Source organism: Corapipo altera, unplaced genomic scaffold, assembly GCF_003945725.1.
Source record: "Corapipo altera isolate COAL_440 unplaced genomic scaffold, ASM394572v1 186, whole genome shotgun sequence".
NCBI classification, from domain to species: Eukaryota; Metazoa; Chordata; class Aves; order Passeriformes; family Pipridae; genus Corapipo; species Corapipo altera.
Window position 1 is genome coordinate 86,537 of NW_020885120.1, and position 21,113 is coordinate 107,649.

Sequence of the window (21,113 nt, forward strand, 5' to 3'; positions counted from 1 at the left end):
GAGGCGGCGGGCGCGGGGCCGCAGTGCCCGGGGCCGGCCCGCCTGGCGCGGCTGCCGCTGGCGCGGGTGAAGGCGCTGGTGAAGGCGGACCCGGACGTCACCCTGGCCAGCCAGGAGGCCGTGTTCGTGCTGGCGCGGGCCACGGTGAGGGGCGGCCCGGGGACCGCAGCGCTGCGGGGTGCGGAGCCGCTGCTTGGCCCTCGAGGGAGGTTTTTCCTTCTTCCCCGGGTGCGGGGGATCCCGCGGCGGCTCAGAGCTCCCGGAGCGAGCTGGGGAAGGGGCTGGAGCACCAGGAGAGCTGAGGGAGCTGGGGGGGCTCGGCCTGGAGAAAAGGAGGCTCAGGGGGCACCTTCTGGCTCTGCAACCCCCTGACAGGAGGGGGGAGCCGGGGGGTGTCGGGCTCTGCTCCCAGGGAACAAGTGATGGGACGAGAGGAAATGGCCTCAAGTTGCACCAGTGGAGATTTGGGTTGGATATTAGGGAAATTGCTTTATGGAAGGGGTTGTGCCGCCCAGGGCGGTGGTGGAGTCACCGTCCCTGGGGTGATTTAGCAGCCGGATGGATGTGGCACTTGGGGTCACGGTCTAGTGGTGAGCACGGTGGTGGTGCTTGGACTCGGTGATCTTCGAGGTGATTCATCCCCTGAGCAGAGGACACCTTTCCCCCTTCAGAAGGTACCCTGGGAGCCACTGGTGTGTAGCAGATGTGTTCAGAGGACCCGTCACACTCCCGACCTTCTCCCTTGTTGCTTCTCCCGCGCATTACTGTGCAACCATTCCCTTTCCTATTTTCAGAACTGTTTATTGGGAAGGGGAAATGTTAAGATGGAGATTCTGGTTTCATCCTGAGGTCTTGTAGGACCTTTCCTTTCCTGAGAATATTCTCTCTCCCCTCTCCCATCAGCTGTGTGAAACTGTCCTAGTTTTGTCTTGCAGGAGCTGTTTGTTGAAACCATAGCCAAAGATGCTTATGTGTACGCCCAGCAAGGAAAAAGGAAAACTCTGCAGAGAAAAGACCTTGGTATGAAAGCATGTTCTGTGCTGGCCTTAAACCTCTGGGTTACTGGGATTTTTCCACCTGTCCCAGAGTGCTGAAATAATTGTAGGTGCAACTCTTTCTTTCTCTGAAGACGGGAGAGAAAAACTTCTCTTATGCTAAGTAGTACACTAATAATTTCACACACCAGCTCTAAAACAAGTAAACCTTTTTGAAGTTGGTCACTCTGCTGTGATGTAATTTCAGATGCTGCTGTTAGATGCAAATAGGGGGGTGGTTTATCTATGGTAATTGTTCTCAATTTGCTTTGCAGATAATGCCATTGAAGCTATCGACGAATTTGCTTTTTTGGAAGGTGAGTTTCTACTTGGTTTCACTTGGTTTCGGTGTTTTTTATAATCACCACTGTGGGAGAGAAAGAACTGAATCATTTGCAAAGCTCTCTTTGTCCACATCTTCAGTAATTCACATAGTGTAGCTTGTGCCCCTCTGAGCAGTGGAACAGCTCAAGTGGGCCCTGAGGCACATGCAATACTTTTTGGCTGAGTTTGGGCTTACTCATGTGTGATTTGCTTAAACTTTAGGGTTACTGCATGTTGCTTTGGCAGCCTGTAAACAACTTTCATTTGTTCACAGAACTCAACTTCTGATCCCTGAGACTGTAATGTGTTTTTTCATTTTCAGGTACTTTGGACTGAGCTGAACAGAGATTGAGCTCTCTGGAGAAAGAGACTGCAGATGTGGTGTGAGATGGAAAACAGGATGTTGAGAGTTCAAAAACGATTCCTGGAATTGAAACACTGAAATGGGAACCATGATATTTTGTATAAAGTTGAAGTTATTGTAAGCTCTTTATTTAAAATGCGTATTTTTCCATAACTATTTTGTATGTCACTTCCCCCTGCCCTGCAGCTGCTCTCTGTTCTGGCCAGGTTACACAGCAGCTACTCCAGGTAGCACTCTGGCCTCTCTAGGTACTCTGCAGCACCACAGAGCTGTGAACAGAGAGTGGCTCAGCTCAGGTGCCCAGGCACAGGGAATTTTTTTTTATGGAAATGTGGGTTTTGTTATATATGTTTGTCTCTTAACACAATTAAATTTTTATTTTTTGTTGTTGTTGTTGAGCATCTGTGCTGATTGCTGGGCTGGGCTGGGCTGGAGGGGATGAGGTTCCTGTAGCTTGGTGTGTTTTTGGCAGGATGCCTTCTCATAGCACTTTGGTTTTGCTAATTGTTTCCTCGAGGCATCCATCCCAGAGGAGCCCAGCTGGCCTCCAGGAACTGGGGATGAGCTCCAAGGAGACTCAGCTTGTTCTGGGGGCTGTGCAGCTTCTGTGTCTCTGATTGCTGCACCTGCAAGTGACTGTAGCCAGGAAAAAACCAGCCCCTGGACCCCCATTTTGAATGCCAGAGCAGTGTTGCTTGTGTGCTCTCACTCCTGAATCTGGCAAAACCATTTTCCCTGGGAGCTGGATCTGTCCCCTGCCACGTGCCCTTGGCCAAGTGGGTGCAGAGATCCCGAGGTCTGTGATGAGGAGCCTCGTGCATCCTGTGTTCAGGAATCTGCTGCCCTCGGCCAGATCCATCAGACATCCCAGAGAGTCCCTGACAGCACAGGGGTGCCAGTGGTGCCTGCTGCCAGGGCTCTAGTGCTTTCCTACTTGGACTTAACTGGTGCTTTCCTACATGGATTTAGCAGCTAGGAAGAGAGATGCCTCCTCCTGGCTCCAGGGCTCAGTCCCACTGACCAGAGACACAACTGGAGCCCCAGGCAGCTCCTCATGGCTGTGGGAAACACTCTGCCAGTGCTGATGTGGGGAGTCCTTTGTCCCAGCACCAGCTCTGACTCCATTTGGTGAAGGGAGGGACAGAAGAGGGTTGTCCCCAGATAAAACCATTCAATGGGATGAGGGAGGATGAAGGATGCATGTTCCTTTCAAGTGAGAGGATTTGAGAGTGGCTCCCAGTCGCCACAAACTTAATTAGTTTGGAAGTGGTGGTAACAACAAAGACCCCCAAGGGAGCTTCCCCAGGCTGGCAGCAAATCCAGTGGCTCTCAAGAAACACTTTGAAGTTTTGTTGGGAGCCTGATCCCAACCTGGTCATCCCAGCTGGGAGTATGGTCCTGGTCACGGGTGAGAGGTGCTCGTTGCCCAGGCTGCTGAGGTGTTTGTTCAGATCACAATCTGGGGACATTTGCTGGGATATGCAAGTCCATTTGGCTCACTCAGAGCTGTTCACCTTCTCACCTGCCAGGGAGGGCAGGTATAAGTGTCAGAGGTACTGGAGACCTTCCTGTGCTTCCCAGGGTGCAGCATGCAGGACCCACGAGCTGTGGTCTTCCTTGCAGGGCTCTTGCAGGCTCCTGTCTTTGCCAGTAAGTTCCTTTTTCCTTCTCTTTGTCCTTGGCACTCTTTGATCTCTGGCAGGGGAGAGCAGAGGGGGGGTGGTGTGGGACTGGGTGTGGGCTCTGCTGGGATCTGATGCTGCTGTAGGGTCAGTGTGTGCTGTGAACAGTGACCAGTGAACAGCCCGGGCTGCCTGCACTGGGCAAACAGTTTGGAGTTTCTGTCAGGGGAATCTGGGGAGGGTTTAGTGCTTTGTGCTGTGGGAGGCAACTCCTTACTGAGCTCACCTTGCAGTGATGTGAAAGCAGAAGAGAGCAGGGGACAGATGTCCTGAGACAAACAGTGCCAAACAGAGCACTTGGAGCAACTCAACAGGGTGTTCAGCCCAACCAGTCAGAGTTGAGCTGCGATGTGTCATGTCCATCTATAACTAAATCTGTTCCTCATGCTGGAGCTGTTTGGTTCAGGATGGTGGGTGGATGGGCCCTCAGTGCCTTCTCCCAGCTCGGGCAGGAAAGGTGAGGAATTGTAACCGGGGTGATGCTGAGCTCGGGGTTTGTGACTGCAGGCACTGGATCTGTGGGCAGAGCAGAGGAGCAAAGGAACCTGTTTGCAGAGAGGGGCTGCTGCAGGAGGCAGAGCCATTTCCTCCACGTTGGGCACGGTGAGTTCACAGAATCACAGAATCCAAGAATGCTTTGGATTGGAAAGGACCTTGAACCCCATCTCATTCCAACCCCGCTGCGGGCAGGGACACCTTCCACCAGCCCAGGTTGCTTCAGGCCCTGTCCAACCTGGCCTTGGACACTTCCAGGGATGGGGCAGCCACAGCTGCTCTGAGTTCCCCTTCACCTGTGAGAAACTGGGATCCTTGATGCTTCCCCACTCGTGTCCTGCCCATCTCTTGGCTGTTTATGTTGAAATTTTCCAAGTGACTTTTCCTTCAGGGGATTGAGGACAGACATGTGCTGGGGACCCGTTGCCCAGATAATCTAACACTTGAAACATCTTTTGTAGCACAGGAACTGGTGAGTAGCCTGGCCCCTGGGTCTGTCCATCTGCGTGAAGGAGCTCAGTTCCCTGGACCTGTGCTGCAGTGTGGTTGATTCTGTGTTTGAATTCCCTGTTTGCTTGTTTATTGCTGTGTAAGTTCAGGACTGCTGCAGACTTTTGTTTCCCAGGATTCATGTGGAAAGGGCTGTCAGCAGGACAACAGGCTGTCCTGAGAAAGTAGAGGAAGTTGAAAGTAGCTGCATTTGTTCACCAGGCAAAAAGTCTGAGGCCTTCAGGAGCAGCCTGTCCCCAGTTCCCCTTGCAGTGGCTGTAAGACCACATGAAATGAGCTTGAGCTGTGAAAATGGCTTGAGAGTCTGAGTTTTCCTGGGGTTTTTCAGTGCACTTGTACAAATTTAACATTTAGTGTTTGCCAAATAACAGGTTCTTGTGTACAGTAGGAATGATAAAATTACCATATCCAAATTAAGAGCTGTCACAAGCAGTGACAGCTTGTCAGCTCCAGAGGCAACAACTTTAGAAGAGTAAATAATGATGGAAATAGCAAAAAATTGATAAAATATCAGCCTGAAAATAATAAGCACAGCTTGTATGGCAGCAGGGCAGGGAGAGCAGGGGTTAACTGTGTCTTCAGCTGGTACAGTGTGCTTTACCAAGTGCCCAGCTGTCTGCACCCTGCTGTGGGTGAAGAGCATCCACAGGCATCACTGCTGGAATGACTGATAAGCTGGGAATTGCTGCCTGGCTTGTTGCTCATTCCTTCCCTGGGCAAAGGAACCCTCAGGCAGCCAGCAGCAGCTGGTGCCCTGCTGTCCTGGTGCCCTGGAGCCAGTGCTGGGGACACTGAAAACCAGTTTGTAAATCAATGCAAAAGTTAAAGTTTTGCAGCCCACACTGGGTCTGTGACTCCAGCAGGTTAAAGCAAATGTTTTACAGTGGTGTTGGACTTATCCACGGGCACTTTTAATGCCAATTTCCTTCCATATTATCTGATGAAACAAGGATTTACACTAGTAAGCCTTGTAGTATGGCTGAGCATTCCCTTTTCCCTTTAATAATCAGTGTATTCACTTGTTCTCACCCCATCCCTCATGTGCTCACCACAGAAAGTGGTGGTTTCCTAGTGACATTTTAGTTTCATTATTTTTAGTCTTTGTCCACTGACCAGTCTAATAGGAGATGTTTTCCTCTGGTCTGCAAACACTGTGAGTGCAGTGAATTCCCCCCTGTGCTCAGGCTGAAGGAATATCTCTCTCTCAGGGAGAATTCCCAGGAGTGGGCCATGTCTTTGTGTCAGTGTTTGTGTGCTGCTCGGCCCTGCTCTGAGCTTGGCCCCCCCAGCACCTCATGGGATGGGTGAGTTAGGGTCAGGGTTATGGTCAGGGTTAGGGTTAGAAGTCAGTGGTGACCCTCTGGTGGCTCCTGTTCCACAGATGTCTCTGGCAGTCCCGTCAGTGTGGATGTTGGGAAGTGCCTCTCCAGCTGCCCCTCCCAGTGGATCAGCCCCCTCCACCCCGGGCTCCCAGGGCTCTTCAGATACTCCTCCATGCTCGACTTCCTAAGGAGCAAGAAGGTGAGAACAGCGTGTTTGTGTCACTGCAGGAGCACTCGGGGCTGGGTGAGGGGCATGTGCTAGTGCCTGGGGTTGTGGTTTTGTGATTTTTTTAAAAACCTGTTTTTTGGCTTCTGAAAAACCTGTCATTGAGCCTCTCATCCTCCCCTGGCCACAAGCAGTGGCTTGTGCAGGTGAGAGAGTTGAAATTGCTCCAGCAGTGCTGGATACCTCTGGCAGAGGAAGGGCTGTGGCTCAGCCAAGGGGCCCAGCTGGCCCCAGGCAGCATCCGAGTGCATTCCTGGCCGCCCCAGCACAGCAGCCAGACCAGCTCTTCCAGCCACTTCTGTACCTGAGAGCTGCTGTCCCACATCTACAGGGGTCAGAGGCCTTTTTCTGCCTCTTTGTGCAAAAATGGCAGGACGTGTGATTTCATTATGAACACCTTGCCGTTGAGATGCTTGTGTCATTCCCACATCATTGTGCCACGTGTCACTCCCAGGAGGGACTCAAAGGAGCTTGTGCATTTAGGGCCATGGCTGTGCATGGGCTGTGGTGCTCTCCTTGTCCCAGGAGAGCTGACATTGCCTAAAGTCCCATCTCCAGCAGCGTTAACAGACCCTGGAGAGGGACTGAAACAAACTCTGTGGGTGCTCCCATGAGAAATCTCGTTTCCACTTGTCCCACTGCTGTGAACACCCTGACACTGCTGGTGCAGCATCCTCCAGGCAGGCAGGGAGAGAGAGAGGAGTAAAGGCTGAGCCAGTTCCAGGTCTGGGGGGGGGGGGTTTATGTCAGGGAGCTGATGCTGGAGGTTGTTCTCTGTGTCCCCTGGCCCTGCAGGTCCGGCACCCCGATGTGCCGTGGCCGGGAGCCCCCCGTTCCTGCCCCGCGGGGTCCTGCTGTGAGCCGGCCCGGCTGCACGTGGAGCGGCTCCTGCTCCTGCAGGGCGCTCGGGAGGTGGAGGTGGTCGATGGCTGCCACTGCAGCACCTGCCCCGAGGAATGTCTGCGGCTCCCGGCGCTGAAAACCTTCTTCCCAGACTCTCCCTGGGAGGTCACGGTCGACGTGGGGAAATGCTCCGATCCAGCCTACAGTGCAGGTATGAACGAGGGAGAGATCCCCTCCCTCCCTCCCTCCCTCTGGGAATGTGGGGATGAGCCCTCCTGTGTGACCAGACTGATGTCTGGGCTCAGGGCCTGGGCTGCAGCCTGCTGAGCAGAGCCTCTGCCTCTGTGGGGATTGGGATTGTGGTTTGGGTTTCCTGTTGCTGCTTACAGTGCAGGTCTGCAGGCACAGTGGTGATTCTCTGCCCTGTGCGTGGGGTGAGGATGGGAATACAACCACCCCGTGTACAGAACAGTGTCCTCTAGCCAAAGAGCATGGAATCAGAGTAACCCAGGCTGGGGGGAACTCGAGGGTCTTCACTCCACCCAACTCAAAGCAAGAAAACCAACGTGATGATGAAATCTCTGCTGGAAACGGACCCATGGAAAATGGAATTTCCTTCCTGACAGTCTGAAACGCCCTTCTAGCACAAGTGAACTACACTGATGGTTCAAAAATCACTCAGAAACGGAAACTCCAAACGAAATCATTCCAGATGGGTCAAAACCTCCCAGTGGGATAAAGCTGAACTGGTTCATTGTGAACTGGGGAGCTGCCTCGTGAGTTCACTCATAAAATAACCCAAGACACTTCAGTGGACATGAACTGATCGTATTTTATCAGAATGCAAAGTCGTGTTGAAGTGGTTTTCCACAACTGTTGGACAAATTCCATTCTCCTGGAATTCGCTGATGTCATTTTTTTGGTATTTCTGCTTCTAAGCCCGTCCCGTTCAAACCTCCCGGCAGCGGCTGTGGCAGGGCTGTGCCTCCACCACTAGAGAGGGACAGAGACCGCGGGAACCCTGAAGTGACTTGGAGAGCCGTGCAGGGGCCTGGGAATTCATTCCATCGCTCTGGGAGGTGGAGGGGCTGGGGGTGGGCGGCGGAGCCCCCCCGAGGGCTCTGCCTGGGGCCGGGTCCCCTCCTGCGGGTCTGCCCAGGCAGCAGCAGCTGCTTGGTTATCCAGCTGCAAGTGGCAAAGGCAATTAGGCAGCGTTAAGTGGTTTCTTCCAGAGGTGGGAGAATCAGCATTTACTTCCCAGACGTGAGAGTGGAAGATGCTGGACGATGCTATTGCCCCGCGGGGGCTCATGGAGCGGGGAGGGGGAGTCTCATTCAGTGATAACTGGCAAACGTGAACTCGACGGCAGCTTTGCCTCTGCCCTAGGGCAGGTCCCTGCACTTTCCTTCTGGATTTTCTCCTCTAAGGTCAGGCTGACACTTTCAGTGTCACGGTAAAGACCGGAAATGGTAAAGAGAAATGGGGTGGAGAGGGAGAGGGAGGCTGGAGGAGGATGTTAAAATCTCACCCAGAAATATCGACTTCCAGAAATCTGTTGTTATTTTGTGTCCCATTCTTAACGCATCCCAAAGACCTTTGCTTTCAGAAATCACTTTTCCCTCCCCTGAAAAAGCAGCTCCATCCTGGAACAAAGAAATCTCCTCCAGCAGCTGCTGAAGAAATTGGGAGGGGGCAGGAAACTCTCAATCCGTTCAAAACCAGGAGCCAAAAACAAACGCTGAAGGACACACACCCCAGGGCTGGGACAGGGCAGGACCAGGTCCTAGTTAGAGCACAAACCCAGTTAACCATCAGTTCAGCTCAGCAGCCTTCTCCCCCTCCTCTAGCTCATGCAATGGAGATTTTAACTCTAATTTACTTGGTGAGGAGAGATAAGCCTGGAGATTTAGCAGATAAACTGTTTCTTTCTGCACAAACATCGGCTCAAACTGATCCAGGCAGGACAATTTGTACCTCTGTCCTTCCAGCTGGACATAGTTACTGCTGGAGGAGCCCCTGTCCCTCCTCTCCAGTTGCTGAGCCCCTGCTTGGCCATCAGGACCTGCCAGGGTGGTGTGTCCCAGCTTGGCAGTGACACAGCAGCAGGGATGTGACTGTGCCCACCCAAAACCTCCACACCCCCTCTGCAGTCAGGCTGAGAATGTCAAATCCAAACAGAACTGCTTTGTGCCCTGGAATTTTTCACTGGATTAAAGCTCGAACAGGGAAAGAAAAGGCAAAGCAGGACTTGGTCCTGTGCCCCCAAAGCTGGGGCCATCACCTGCCTCCCCCTTCCTGCCCTCTGCTACCAGCCTTCCTCCCTCCCACAGCCCAGAACTGGGGCCATCCCCTGCCTTCCCTTCCCTTCTTCCCTCTGGCACCAGCCTTCCAGCAGAGGCTGTAACTGGTGCTGATGTGGGGAGATGCTCCTTCCATCATCCTGGCCCCGTCCGACTCGTCTGCTGGCACTGAGGGCTGAGAGCCCAGCCCAGAGCAAATCCTTTGGAGGTGCCCAGGGAATGTATCTCCAGGACAGCCCATAGCACTGGCTGCAGCACTTGAGAAGCCCGTGCAGGACACAGCCCCCAGCAAATCCAGAGGGAAATGCTGAATGAGCAAATGTTACACCGTGTTCCTCCACTCCCTGGTGTGAGAGTGTGGCTCTGGAAAAAGCGCTGCCGTCAATATTTTATGTTCAAAGACCGTTTTTCTCAAAGATAACATAGCTGGCTCCCCAGAGCTGGGGCTTCCACAGGGTCAGGGCCAGGAATGAGCCCCAGACTCCCACCTGGGACCCTCTTGCCCTTACCACCCCTTTCCAGCCGGGTGCTGGACACTGGAGCTGGACAGTCTGTGCTGCAGGACAGACCCTGGAGCAGGTGCTGCAGCCTCAGAGGCCTTGGGGACAACTCCAGCTTAATTTTCCTTCTTGTTTCCTTGCAGATGGACTTTTCTGCATGCCCACCAAGTTCAGTACTGTTCTAATCAAAACCCCACATGGTGGGGAAGTGGTTCAGACGCTGGAGAACTGTGAAATGAAGGAGAAATGCTATCGTGTCTCCCAGGTGGAATACTATTATGAAATTGTGCAGAGCCCTGAGGGACACAGGGAGGAACGGCTCAAGGTGGGTTTCCAGGGGTTTGGCTCCTCTCTGATGGGCTCAGCTGGGCCCACATGTAGGGTTTGAACTGCTGGGAGGATGATCTGACATCAGCAGCTTCACCCTGGCATCAAACCAGAGTGGTAAAAATCTCACATTTGTATTCTCTTGTGGTATATGGACCATAAAGCAACAAATGGCCTTTTCTTTGGGGTGAGAATTCCTTTAAAAAATTATCAAAGAACAATGATATTAATTTAAAAAAAATATTTAATTGTTAAGTATGCCTTCAGCTCAATGGAGACTTTACTCTCTACTTCAGCACACCTTTGTGCACAGGGAACTCTGACTCAAAAAACACTGCTGTGCCCCCCAAATATTTCTGACCAGCTGTGCCTTGCTGCTGCCCTTCCCTGGGGATGGATGCTCAGCCTGGGGCTGTAGGGAGGGTGGAGGGTCCCGGGGTGTCCCGCTGAGGTGCTACAGGGGATTTTCATGCCTTTGTTTTGCAAATCTTTGCAGGAAATCGATGTGGGAAGGTGCTTGGGCAGCTGCTCCTCGGGGGATCCCTGCTTGCTTAGGTAAGCACAGCTGCCAGGGTCCATCCCCTCCCCTTCCCACACACCTGCACCCGCTGGGGCAGGAGGGAGCTGCCCCCAGTCCTCTCACCAAACACATCTGCTGCTGCCAGGGCACACTTGGTGTGGGGGGAGCACGGGAGCAGGGTTTGGGAAGCACTCCCAGCTCACCCACCATGGTGGGGGCAGTGGTTTTGCTGCTCTGCTGCGTTGGGGGGAAGAGCAGAACCTGCTGTGCCAAATTGGGCTCATTGGACAGGGGGTTATAGAGCCCGTGGTCCCCCACGACAGCAGGCACAGATCCTGAGAGGCTCCTGCAGCCTGGGATGTGCCATTCCTGTTCCCCACCCGCTGGCAATGCTGTGGGGCAGGAAGGAGTGGGAGGGATGCTCTAGGGCAGGGTGGGTCCATTCAGGCAGTTGTTTCAGACTGAGGGGGGCAGGATTTTGTGTTGCTTGCAGACACAAAAACGTGGATCCCCAGCACAGGAAGGTCAGGGATATGTTGGAGTGAGTCCAGAGGAGGCTACAAATATGCTTCGAGAGCTGGAGCTCCTCTGCTCTGGAGCCAGGCTGGGAGAGCTGGGGGGGTTCACCTGGAGAAGAAAAGGCTCCAGGCAGACCTGAGAGCCCCTTCCAGGGCCTGAAGGGGCTCCAGGAGAGCTGGAGAGGGACTGGGGACAAGGGATAGAGGGACAGGATGAGGAATGGCTTCCCACTGCCAGAGGGCAGGGATAGATGGGATATTGGGAAGGAATTCTTGGCTGTGAGGCTGCTGAGACCCTGTTCCAGGTTTCTCAGAGCAGCTGTGGCTGCCCCATCCCTGCAAGTGTCCAAGGCCAGGTTGGACGGGGCTTGGAGCAACCTGGGCTAGTGGAAGGTCCCTGCCCATGGCAGAGGGTGGAATGAAATAAGGTCCCTTTCAACCCAAAGAATTCTGGGATATATAAATGCAAAGGGAAGCAAATAAAGCCACACAGAAAGAAAGAACACCTGCTCTGCTCAGGCAGAGGGAAGTGGCAGCTCACCGAGTCACCTCAGGAGTAAGGAACAGATCTGCTGCTGGAAGAAAGATGCTCCCACTCCCCCGCCCTGCTCCGGGGCATCCGGCCTTTCCCAGTGGGAATGGAGGGTGTGTGTGGGGGCAGAGGGATGTCCTGGGGATGCACTGGTTTGTCTCTGACTGCAGGGAGTCGCGAGATGGAGAGGAGTGCCTGGTGTGGGCAGGAGCTGCCCGCGGCCGCTGCTCCCCTCACAGCTACGACCTGCACACCTTCCTCAGCCGCCGGGACCGCGTCCGCACCGTCCCCGCCGTCCGGCAGTGCCGCTGCCGGGGGTAGCGGGGCTGGGAGCGCAGGTGGGGCTCCTGGAGACCCCACCAGACTGTCTGTAGGATATGTAAATGAGAGAAGGATTTTTTTTTTTTTTTGAATAAAAACTATTTTAACCAGCGGGTAGAAACGAGCCGCTCCGCTAAATGTTTTGCGGCTTGTAAAATAAACATCGCGGGCAATTCACAGCTCCTTGGGGTTCTGCTGTGCAGCTCCACGGGTCCCTCCGCATCCCGGCAGCCCAGGAGGATGCGGCTGTCTGGCACGCGCTGGGGGTGGCACGGGTTGGGTGCTCCCGGTTACAAACTGTGGAGCAGGAGCCAGGAGAGGGGACCAGGAGCTGTTCCCTCTGCAGACACCCCCAGGTATCCTGCACCACGCCGCTGGTGAGCTGGGAAGAAGGAAGCAAAGGATCCTGAGCAGGATTTTCCTCTGCCTATTAACTCAGGAGTTTCCTCTATCTATTAACTCCAGCTTGTCGTTGCCTCCCCGCCTGTTCTGCATAATTAACAGCCCTTTGGGTTGGAATAAACTGTAGGCACCACCTGGGATTAGCCTTTACCTTGTCTCTCGTGGTGTGGTCCTGGCAGTGCTTCAGCCAGGTGCTGAATTAGTAATTTAATGCTAATTTTTTCTGTTCAGTCCCATGGCAGCTCGACAGTGTGGCATGTGCACGTGCACCAACCTGTTCCTCTGTGACTGGGGAACAAGAACTAAAAGAACTGGCTTTTGTTCCATCACCCGGAGTCCACTGAGCTCTCATGATATTTCGTTAATTTCGAGCATTCAGGAATTAGCAGAAATCCCTTTTAATCCCCAGGAAGCCAATTGATTATATATAAAAAAAACCAACACAACAACAAAAAAGCCCCAAACAAACCCAACAAGCTGGGTTAGGGTTCGGTAGCTCCGGAATGACCAGAGCCCGAGGCCACAGCACTGCCTGGCCCGCGGCAGCCCCGGTGCTCTGCTGGAACCTGCTCTGCCCCACAGCCTCGGCTCCCCGGGCTCTGCGTGGCTGTCGGGGGGGACACACAGCCTGGCCTGCCTGCGGGGACCCCGGGCACCCCACCCTGCACACCTGAGAGGGACATGGGCTGGGGGCACCAGTGCCACACTGAGCCCCTGCCACGCTCCAGTGTGAGCTGCTGCGGCAGGGCCGGGATGGGAAGGGGATGCTCATCGTGGAGGGCGGCATTCCTCCACACAAAGGTCCTCCTGTTTGTCCCATTAGTGCCATCATTAAAACCCAGTTAGTCTCCTACGGAGAGCAAACGCAGCCCAGCCAGGGCCCTGCCAAGGGGCTGCTGGCCCCAGGCCGCCGTGTCCCCTGCCAGCCCCAGGAGCGCTGGGGAGCCGTCCTCCCTCCCACTTGTGTACTGGGGCTAATTGGTGCAGGGGGCCCGGGAGCCCGGCTTCTCACCTTGTTAGCATGGCAATTAGCTCTCTTTACCCTCCTGATTGCTCCTGTGCATATTTCGCTCCAATCCAGCTTTCCAGGGAGTTATAAATGCAGCACCGAGGAGGCCGGGGGAGTCGAGCTGGGACAGGGAGCACAGAGCCATGCTGGGGACCGTCCTGCTGCTGCTGGCCCTGGCCAAGCCGGTATGCCCGAGCCCGGCGGGCGTGGCGAGCCGGCGGGCTGAGGCACTGAAAAAGCTGCTGGAAGTCTTCGGCATGGAAGACCCTCCAGCTCCCCCGGCTCATTTCAAGAAGCCACCCCAGTACATGGTGGATCTATTCAACACCGTGGCCAACGCGGATGGTGTCACCAAGAACCCCGACATCCTGGAGGGCAACACCGTTCGCAGCTTCCTGGATAGAAGTAAGGAGTGGGAGGGGTCCCTGCGGTGCTGGGATGGGGCTGCAGGGAGGGGCTGAGCATGGCTGGTGGGGGTTCTGCCCCCGGTTTCACTCCCCTTCTCATCTCGTCCTTCCCTCCAGCTCACAGCAAGGAGATGCAGTTCCTGTTCGTCCTCTCCAGCGTGGCCAAGAACGAGAAGATCCTGACGGCAGAGCTGCACCTCTTCCGCCTCTGGCCGAGGGTCACAGATGGTCCCAAAAGGCACCACTTCTGCCAGGTGAGGAGGGCAATGGGTCGGGGATGGGGCTGTCCCCCAGCCTGTGCCCAAGGATGCCACTGGCACACTGTGGTCGTTCGCCTGCAGTGGGAGCACAGCCCAGCTCTGGGATCACATAAGCAAATGTTTCACGGAGTATCACAATGATTTAACCGTGGTGGGCTTTTAAATGTCCTTCTGGTACCTGCAAACATCAGCAAAGGCACCTGAAGGCTGTGACAGATCCACGCTGGCAATTCCCCATCTCTGCTCACACCTTTGTCCGTGGTCATCCCCTCAGGCAGGACCTTTTTCCTCCCCCAGGTCAGCGTCTACCAGGTGCTGGAGAAGGAAAACCCAGACACCCCTGGAGGGAAGAAGCTGCTGGCAGCCCGGCTCGTCTCACTGCAGACCTCGGGCTGGGAGGTCTTTGCCATCACGCCAGCTGTGAGTTGCTTTCCCTCTGTTTAGGGCAGCCCAGAGAGAACACCAGGGGTTCACATGCAGGAGCTTTTTTAACCCAGGGGTTCACATACAGGAGCTTTTTAACCCATTTCACCCCCAGAAGTCTTTCGGGCTCCAGTGCAGTTTCCTGTCTGCAGTCTCTGCAGTGACATGGGAGGGACACATCCTCTGGGAGGGGAAGGCAAGAGTCCTGCCAAGTGCCCTGGGGGCTGCTCCATCCTGTCCCAAACTGGTCCTACTGCTCCTCAGGGAGTGCCAGTGCTGGCTCCTGCCACAATGTCCCCTGGGTGGCAGCCCTGGAACAACCTCTTCCCATGGCACACAGTGTGTGGCCTCAGGGGGTCCTGGTTCACACCCCCCCCCCCAGCCTGGCCCCTGCTGTGGGGACACCAGCCTGTCCCAGCCCACGGCCCTGCGGTGACACCAGTTTGGCTCCCCAGGTTCGTGACTGGACCGAAGACGAAAGCAGCAACCAGGGTTTGCTGGTGACAGTCCAGAGTCTGGGGGGGAGCCCGCTCGACCCCCCACCACTGCAGTTTGCCTCTGGCCGGGACCACCACGAGAGCAAGAGGCCCCTGTTGGTGCTGTTCACAGACGACGGGCGTCGGGGAGCGTTGCTGCCCGTGGGTGGCTTCCCAGGTGGGTCCCATGTGCCCTGGCACGGCTCCCTCGGTGCCACCATCCCTTTCCTGGGTGCTGCCCACGTGTGGGCTCCTCAAACCCGAAGCTCTTTGCCTGGCCAAAGGCAGAGGCTCTCTCCTTTGTGGGTTAGCCTGCGCAGGGGTTCTGCCTGCTTGAGGATGTGAAGCTGGATTTGGGTGTGGCTGTGAGACTGAGGCTGTCACCTCCTGATGGCTCTGCCTGGGCTGGTGACCCAGCTGTGACCAGAGGGCTGCAGACAAGACCCATGGGGAGGGGTGGCCTGGGGGGCTGCAGCACCCTCTCCCTTTGCCCAGGCTGATGCAGTGGCTAATGGCATTGGATGCTCCTTTCTGGCAGATTTAAAGCCTCAGGCCCTCGATCTCCCCGCCAAGGTACCGGTGCCCAGGCCAGCTGGGTCACGCAGCACACGCTCGCTGGACCGGCTCCAGCCCTGCCAGAGGCATCCCTTGTCCGTGGACTTCGAGGAGATCGGCTGGTCGGGCTGGATCATCTCCCCCCGGGGGTACAACGCCTTCCACTGCAAGGGCTCCTGCCCCTTCCCGCTGGGTGAGAACATGCGGCCGACGAACCACGCCACGGTGCAGTCCATCATCAACGCCCTGAAGCTGAGCGAGGGCGTCAGCAGCCCCTGCTGTGTGCCCGACAAGCTCTACTCCATCAACCTCCTCTACTTCGACGACGACGAGAACGTGGTGCTCAAGCAGTACGACGACATGGTGGCCGGGAGCTGCGGCTGCCACTGAGGCGGGAGGAGCAGGGAGGTGGAAATGCTGACACAGCAGAGGCTGCTCCTGCTCCCTCCAGAGCATCAGCGTGGGGCTTTTGTCCCACAAACCCTCTGAAAGAATCCAGGGTGAGCAGAGCAAGGGGGTGCTGGCTCTGCCCCGGGTGGTGTCACCCCCTGGCAGTGCCCGGGAAGGCTCAGGGCCAAGCTCTGATTAAATCAATCTGGATGAGCCTGTGTGACTTGGCAGCCCCGGGGCAACAGCTCCATTTGGGGGTGTCCTGCGTGGGGGTGTGGGTGTCCCTGCCCGTGCAGAGGCTCCTGCATGCTGTACTATATGTATATAGCAAGAGCACTAATATATGACAGAAACTGCCTGTACAGTGTCCTGTAAATGTCTGTACATTCCCACCTTGCTGTGACTTGTGAAATGAATTCAAAGGAACTATTAAAAGTGCCATTGTCCGAGGGCTGCCTGTGGACTCTGAACTGCTGCTGGGGACAGGGCTGGCCATGGGCAAGCAGACACCCCATGGGATGGGATGGGCACAACCCCTGAGCAGGCAGTGGGAGTGTGTTGGGGGAATGTGGTGACAGGGTCTGAGATTGGGGTGGGGGGTGATGCAGAGGTGTCTGGAGGTGATGGTGCTGGAGCAGATGGGAGGTGGGTGTCATGGTTTAACTCCAGAGGGCAACTAATCACCACACAGCCACTGGCCTCCACCCCCACCATGGTGGGACAGGGAGGAGAATCAGAAAAAAAAGGTAAAACCTGTGGGTTGAGATAAGGACAGTTTAACAAGGGAAATAAAATAATATATAATAATATTTGTTATGAAAAGGGAGACACCAAAAAGGGAGAGAGAAATAAAACCCAAGTAAAACAAGTGATGCTCAGTACAGCGATTGGCCCCAGCAGTGATTGGCCCCTCCTGGGCAGCTCCTCCAGTTTATACACTGGGTAGAACTTTCTGTGGCATGGAATATCCACTGGCCACTTTGGGTGCATCCATTCAGGAGGCCCTTTGACTAGACATGATCCCACACTGGAGGGCAAATCCTTCCCCTGTGCCCCCCAGATGTGTCCCCCACTGCCCCCCATGATGTGAGCACAGGGCAGAGCCCACTGGTGTGTCCTGAGCATATGCACATTTCGGCTCCTCTTCCAACCCACCCAAACCCAGGCAGCTCATCCCAAACCCCACATGTGGACAGGCTCACCTGCATCCCTGAGAGCCCCATCCTCACATGGATGGGCAGGAGAGATGCTGTGAGCCTCTGGGAGATGTCCCCTCCTCACACAAAAGATGAACAGTTTACTGAATCACACAGAGTGGCTGGCCAAGAATCCACAACAATGAAGGGTTTGGGCCTGGTTTATTAAATGCCTGTTCCTGGGCTACAAGGTCTGCACCCCCACAGTGCCCACAGGTCCCATCACAGCAGCATCCCGAGGAAGGACTGTGCCCCCAGGCTCCACGGCAGTGGGAAGGAGAGTGGGTATGTCTGGAAGTGTGCATGGCTGCAGCCTTTCCTGCAGACCTTCACCCAAATCTCCAAGCTGGACTTGGCTTGGACTGCTCATCTGCTCGGCTGGAAGGGAGTCACAGGGCCCTGGGCAGGGGGAGCCTGTGCACATTCCACTCAAGAGGGAGAAGAGCAGCACCTGGGCAGGTGTCACAGTGGGCCACCATCCTCAGACAGGCAACAGTTCAGCCCCACACATCCTGCTGCTCACTCCCTGTGATTCCAGGGTGCCCCACACCTCAGCCCATGCAGACAGACACACAGACACCCTGCCCTGGCCATACAGCTCCTGAGGCAGCTCTGACTGACGGCTCTGCAGGACAGTGGCTGGCACACAGCAGCGAGGGGGGCCCAGCTGGCAGTGACCCCTGTGCAACAGCAGAGCCCTGCACGCTGCTGTGACTCACTGCCCATGGTCCAGAGCCTCCCTGGAGGACAGGACCTGCTGGTCAGGACAGAGGGCAGGGGGTGTCCGGGGGTGGGGGGCCTGTGGTCAGCGGTGATAGCGGGGGTCAGCTCTCCAGCACTCCGACAGCTTGCGCAGGACTCGCTCCTTCAGGTGGACCCTCCTGGAGAGCTGCTGTGACTGGCTTAGCTCATGAGCCTTCAGCTTGGCATAGTAGTCAGAAAACTTGTTGTAGAGGATGGAGATGGGCATGCCATTGAGGATGATGCCAAAGGAGATGCAGACAAATGCCACCATCCTGCCGAGTATTGTGTCAGGGACGGTGTCTCCGTAGCCCACAGTGGAGAGGCTGACCTGTGTGAGGATGGGAAAAGATAAAATCCCACGGGAACAAGCCCAGCAGACCCCACCAGATGGTGCTGGGTTTCACCTGCCTGCCCCTCCAGGTGTCACCTGGAGCAGTATTACCCAGTGACAGCAGCCAGCTCAGCTGTCCCCACTCCTGCAGCCTCCACAGCCAGGGCTCTGTGCCCGGGAAGCCTGGAGAGCACAAGGGTGGAGTGCTGCTGGCTGAGCCCCAGAGCAGGGATCAGAGGTCAGACCTCTCTCTGCTCAGTCCCCGCTTCATATGTGTCTCTTCAGGCCAGCTGGACACCCCGAGCTGAGCCCTCCCCAGCAGTCAGTGTCTGCTGCAGCTTCCTGCCCCCGCGGAGCGGCGGCTCCAGCGCTTCCCGCCCGGGAACTGCCCAGTCCCACAGGAACAAATCTTCCTGGAGCCTCCATCCAAGGGAAGCAGGCACTGCCCAGAAATGCACCACGTTTGGTGACCAGGGAGTAGGGCTATGGGGACAAGGTGAGAGCTGAGGCAGAGAGGTTTGGGCTTTGCAGGGAGCTGCGCTCCCAGGGACAGACTCGGCCTGGGACATTGAAAGGCTTGAACCTGCTGATGCTGCTGAGTGATTTTGCCCTTCCTTGAGGAGGGATGAATTTGAAGCAGGCAATTTGTGGTGGCCAAGGGGGCAGAAGTGATCCGTGGGGTCATTTAATCTGTAAATCAAAATGCCCTTGTAACCCCTGGGTTTTAAGTGCTTTAGATACTCCCCATTTCGGAGTCAATCCCAGGTTTATTATAGTGCTCAGCTCAGCTCAGCTGCTGGCTCCTGGCACAAGCAGGGCAGCAAACAGGGGCAGCACACCCCAGTCTATGTCCTCTCTCAGGACACAGACTGAGGCACAATGTGACCATTGGTCCCACATGCAGCCCTGGGTCCCCCATCTCAGCTCCACAAGCTCTGACCCCCTTGTGCCTCCCAAGCCCAGCTGGGCTGTGATGCTGCACAAGCCTCAGGCTGCCCTGAGTGTCTGTCCCCATATCCATGGGGGCTGAACCACATCCACCCAACACTTGGGTCCCATGACAGATAAAGCTTGGGCTGAGTCACATCCCCCTTGTCATTAACTCAGGCCTGGAGGTTCCTAGGCCACCACCTCTGTCCCACCATCCCACCCAGGCTTTTGAGCCTCTGAGCTCGGTCCCAACCTCTAATTTCTTTTCTCAGAGCACGCAGGGCTCTGGGTTTCCCACCATTACTGGGCTGGTAGGAAGGCTGGGCCCTTCCTGCCCCCTGGCCTGCAGCAGTGGTGAATCCCCCGAGCAGCAGGGCAGCCCCTACCCACGTTGCCCCCCGCACCCCTCTCTGGAAGGAGCTGTGCAAACCTTACCGCTGCCCACCACCACGCACAGGGGATACTGGTGAAGTCGGTGCCGGGGACATCGTGTTCCACCGAGTGTATGAGAGCAGAGAAGGTGAAGACACCCATGGCAATGAAGAGGAGGAGGCAGCAAACCTGCTGGTAGCACTGGCGCATGGTGAAGCTGAAGGCCCGGAGGCCGGTGGAGTGGCGCGCCAGCTTGAGGATGCGGAAGATCCTCATGAGCTTGATGAGCTTGAGGACCTTGCCCAGCTTGCTCACATTCTCCACCTTGTGCAACTCCTCGTGGTAAAGCGTGTCTGCTTCGTCCAGATTCTCAAAGAGGAGCTGGACGTAGAAGGGCAGGATGGCCACCAGATCTATGGCATTAAACGCTGCCCGCAGAAAGATCTTGAAGCTGGAGGAGGATATGAGCCGCATGAGGTATTCAGAGGTGAAGAAGATGGCACAGATCATCTCCATCTGCTCCATCCACATCTTCCCTGTTTTGTTTTTCATCTCCTCCACTGTGCTCAGTGTCATGCCCACAATGGAGATAAGCACAAAGAAGCTTGACATGACAGCAATGATCTTGGCTGGGACAGAAGAGTACGGGTTCTCAATGAGGTTCCAGATCATCTTCCGAAACCCACCCAGAAATTTGCCATCAAACTGATTCCCCGAGTCCAGGGGCTCCAGTTCTGCCTCCAGCTCCTTCTCTATTTTCAGGTACTCATTGAGTTCATCTTGCTTTTCCTCGAACAGGATCCGGCAGCAGCGTTGGGAGTATTTCAGATGGATCCCCCAGTACTCGATTTCCTCCACAAAGTTACTGGGGCACATCTCATCCATCACCCACAGGACCCCACTGCGGTAGAAGTGGAAGATGTAGTGGAAGACTGAAGGATCTCTGTCAAAGAAGTACTCGTTCTTCTGCACCAAGTAGTCATCGCAGAGCTGCATCTTCTTCGCGGGGTCCGTATAAAGGGCCAGCTTCCCAAGCCTCGTGATGGGATACTGGGCCAGTACCTTGCAAGCTATCTGGAACGACTTGCCACCCACATTAATGTTGAGCAGGTACTTGTTCCTTTGGATGGGAGTCTCGCTCTCCTCGTTTCCCTCTGCCACGTTCTGCATGGAGCTCCATTGTTTTACCAGGCTGTCCTGAGCGAAGGGGATGTGCAATGCCTCCTCCTCCAGGGTCCGGCGGCGGCCCCGGTGATCCCCTATCTTCAGGCTGGCCGAGAGACTCGCACGCCTGGTCCCCAGCTGCCTCATGGTGCCTGGCCCTCGGAAGCCGTGACTCCTGTTAGGGGCCGGGGGACAGCAGCTCTGGCTTCATGGGAACGCTCCCGCTGGGCACACGCTGGCTGGGATGAGGGCTGCGAGCTCGGAGGAGCCGTGGAGCGGCTGCCCGGGGGGCACTGCCGTGTCCTGGTGCCACGTGGCACCTGCCAGGGTCCCAAAGCCGATTGCTGATCAGATTGTGGTTCGCGTCGCGGGAGTCGGAGGCGGCCAAGCGCCCGCTCCTTAAGACACTAATGAGATTGAGGCACTAGTCCTTTATGTAAGGAACTATTTCCAGACCTGCACTTCTCTTTCCCCTTATTCTGTTCTTATTAGCTGTTTGCATTTGCCACACGCTACCTGTTTCCTAGAAGGACATCTGTGATGGCAAGTTGGAAAGAGCACGATCTTGCCTCAGTTTACCCCTGCCAGCCCTGCCTTGGTGGGACAGGAAGGTGCAGACACGCAGGATTTGTAGAG

General features: G+C 55.7%; 4 protein-coding genes across 4 annotated transcripts in view; 3 read left to right on the plus strand and 1 right to left on the minus strand.

Annotated features, from left to right (window-relative positions):
* The window catches only part of POLE4 (DNA polymerase epsilon 4, accessory subunit), a 2,861-nt gene extending 741 nt beyond the window's left edge, over positions 1-2,120 (plus strand). Inside the window, exons 2-5 of the mRNA XM_027669953.1 lie at positions 4-144; positions 936-1,020; positions 1,310-1,351; positions 1,681-2,120. Coding sequence (XP_027525754.1) covers positions 4-144; positions 936-1,020; positions 1,310-1,351; positions 1,681-1,694 — 282 coding nt within the window. The 3' untranslated portion in view covers positions 1,695-2,120. The remainder of the gene's footprint in view (positions 1-3; positions 145-935; positions 1,021-1,309; positions 1,352-1,680) is intronic.
* Positions 2,121-3,883: 1,763 nt separating this feature from the next.
* LOC113960407 lies at positions 3,884-11,818 on the plus strand. The gene is made up of 6 exons (XM_027669962.1): positions 3,884-4,007; positions 5,791-5,930; positions 6,753-7,011; positions 9,744-9,925; positions 10,424-10,482; positions 11,668-11,818. The coding sequence occupies exons 1-6, from the start codon at positions 3,884-3,886 to the stop codon at positions 11,816-11,818; spliced, it is 915 nt and encodes a 304-aa protein (XP_027525763.1).
* A 1,554-nt stretch (positions 11,819-13,372) lies between these two features.
* LOC113960403 (bone morphogenetic protein 2-like) lies at positions 13,373-15,740 on the plus strand. The gene is made up of 5 exons (XM_027669955.1): positions 13,373-13,634; positions 13,754-13,890; positions 14,194-14,316; positions 14,775-14,973; positions 15,334-15,740. Exons 1-5 carry the CDS (start codon positions 13,373-13,375, stop codon positions 15,738-15,740), a joined length of 1,128 nt encoding a protein of 375 aa, XP_027525756.1.
* A 2,001-nt stretch (positions 15,741-17,741) lies between these two features.
* Positions 17,742-20,624, minus strand: LOC113960402 (potassium voltage-gated channel subfamily V member 2-like). Its single transcript, XM_027669954.1, has 2 exons — positions 19,377-20,624; positions 17,742-18,008 (listed from the first exon to the last, which is right to left on the minus strand). Exons 1-2 carry the CDS (start codon positions 20,622-20,624, stop codon positions 17,742-17,744), a joined length of 1,515 nt encoding a protein of 504 aa, XP_027525755.1.
* Between the last annotated feature and the right edge of the window lie 489 nt (positions 20,625-21,113).

Bases quoted from the DNA above. Each gene is read 5' to 3' on its own strand.
- LOC113960407 (XM_027669962.1), top strand. From the start codon at position 3,884: ATGCTGAGCTCGGGGTTTGTGACTGCAGGCACTGGATCTGTGGGCAGA. The intron at 4,008-5,790 runs GTGAGTTCACAG...CCTGTTCCACAG, and splicing joins TTTCCTCCACGTTGGGCACG to ATGTCTCTGGCAGTCCCGTC. The intron at 7,012-9,743 runs GTATGAACGAGG...GTTTCCTTGCAG, and splicing joins CGATCCAGCCTACAGTGCAG to ATGGACTTTTCTGCATGCCC.
- LOC113960403 (XM_027669955.1), top strand. From the start codon at position 13,373: ATGCTGGGGACCGTCCTGCTGCTGCTGGCCCTGGCCAAGCCGGTATGC. The intron at 13,891-14,193 runs GTGAGGAGGGCA...TTCCTCCCCCAG, and splicing joins AAAGGCACCACTTCTGCCAG to GTCAGCGTCTACCAGGTGCT. The intron at 14,317-14,774 runs GTGAGTTGCTTT...TTGGCTCCCCAG, and splicing joins TCTTTGCCATCACGCCAGCT to GTTCGTGACTGGACCGAAGA.
- LOC113960402 (XM_027669954.1), bottom strand. From the start codon at position 20,624: ATGAGGCAGCTGGGGACCAGGCGTGCGAGTCTCTCGGCCAGCCTGAAG. The intron at 18,009-19,376 runs GTAAGGTTTGCA...ATCCTCACACAG, and splicing joins GTGCGTGGTGGTGGGCAGCG to GTCAGCCTCTCCACTGTGGG.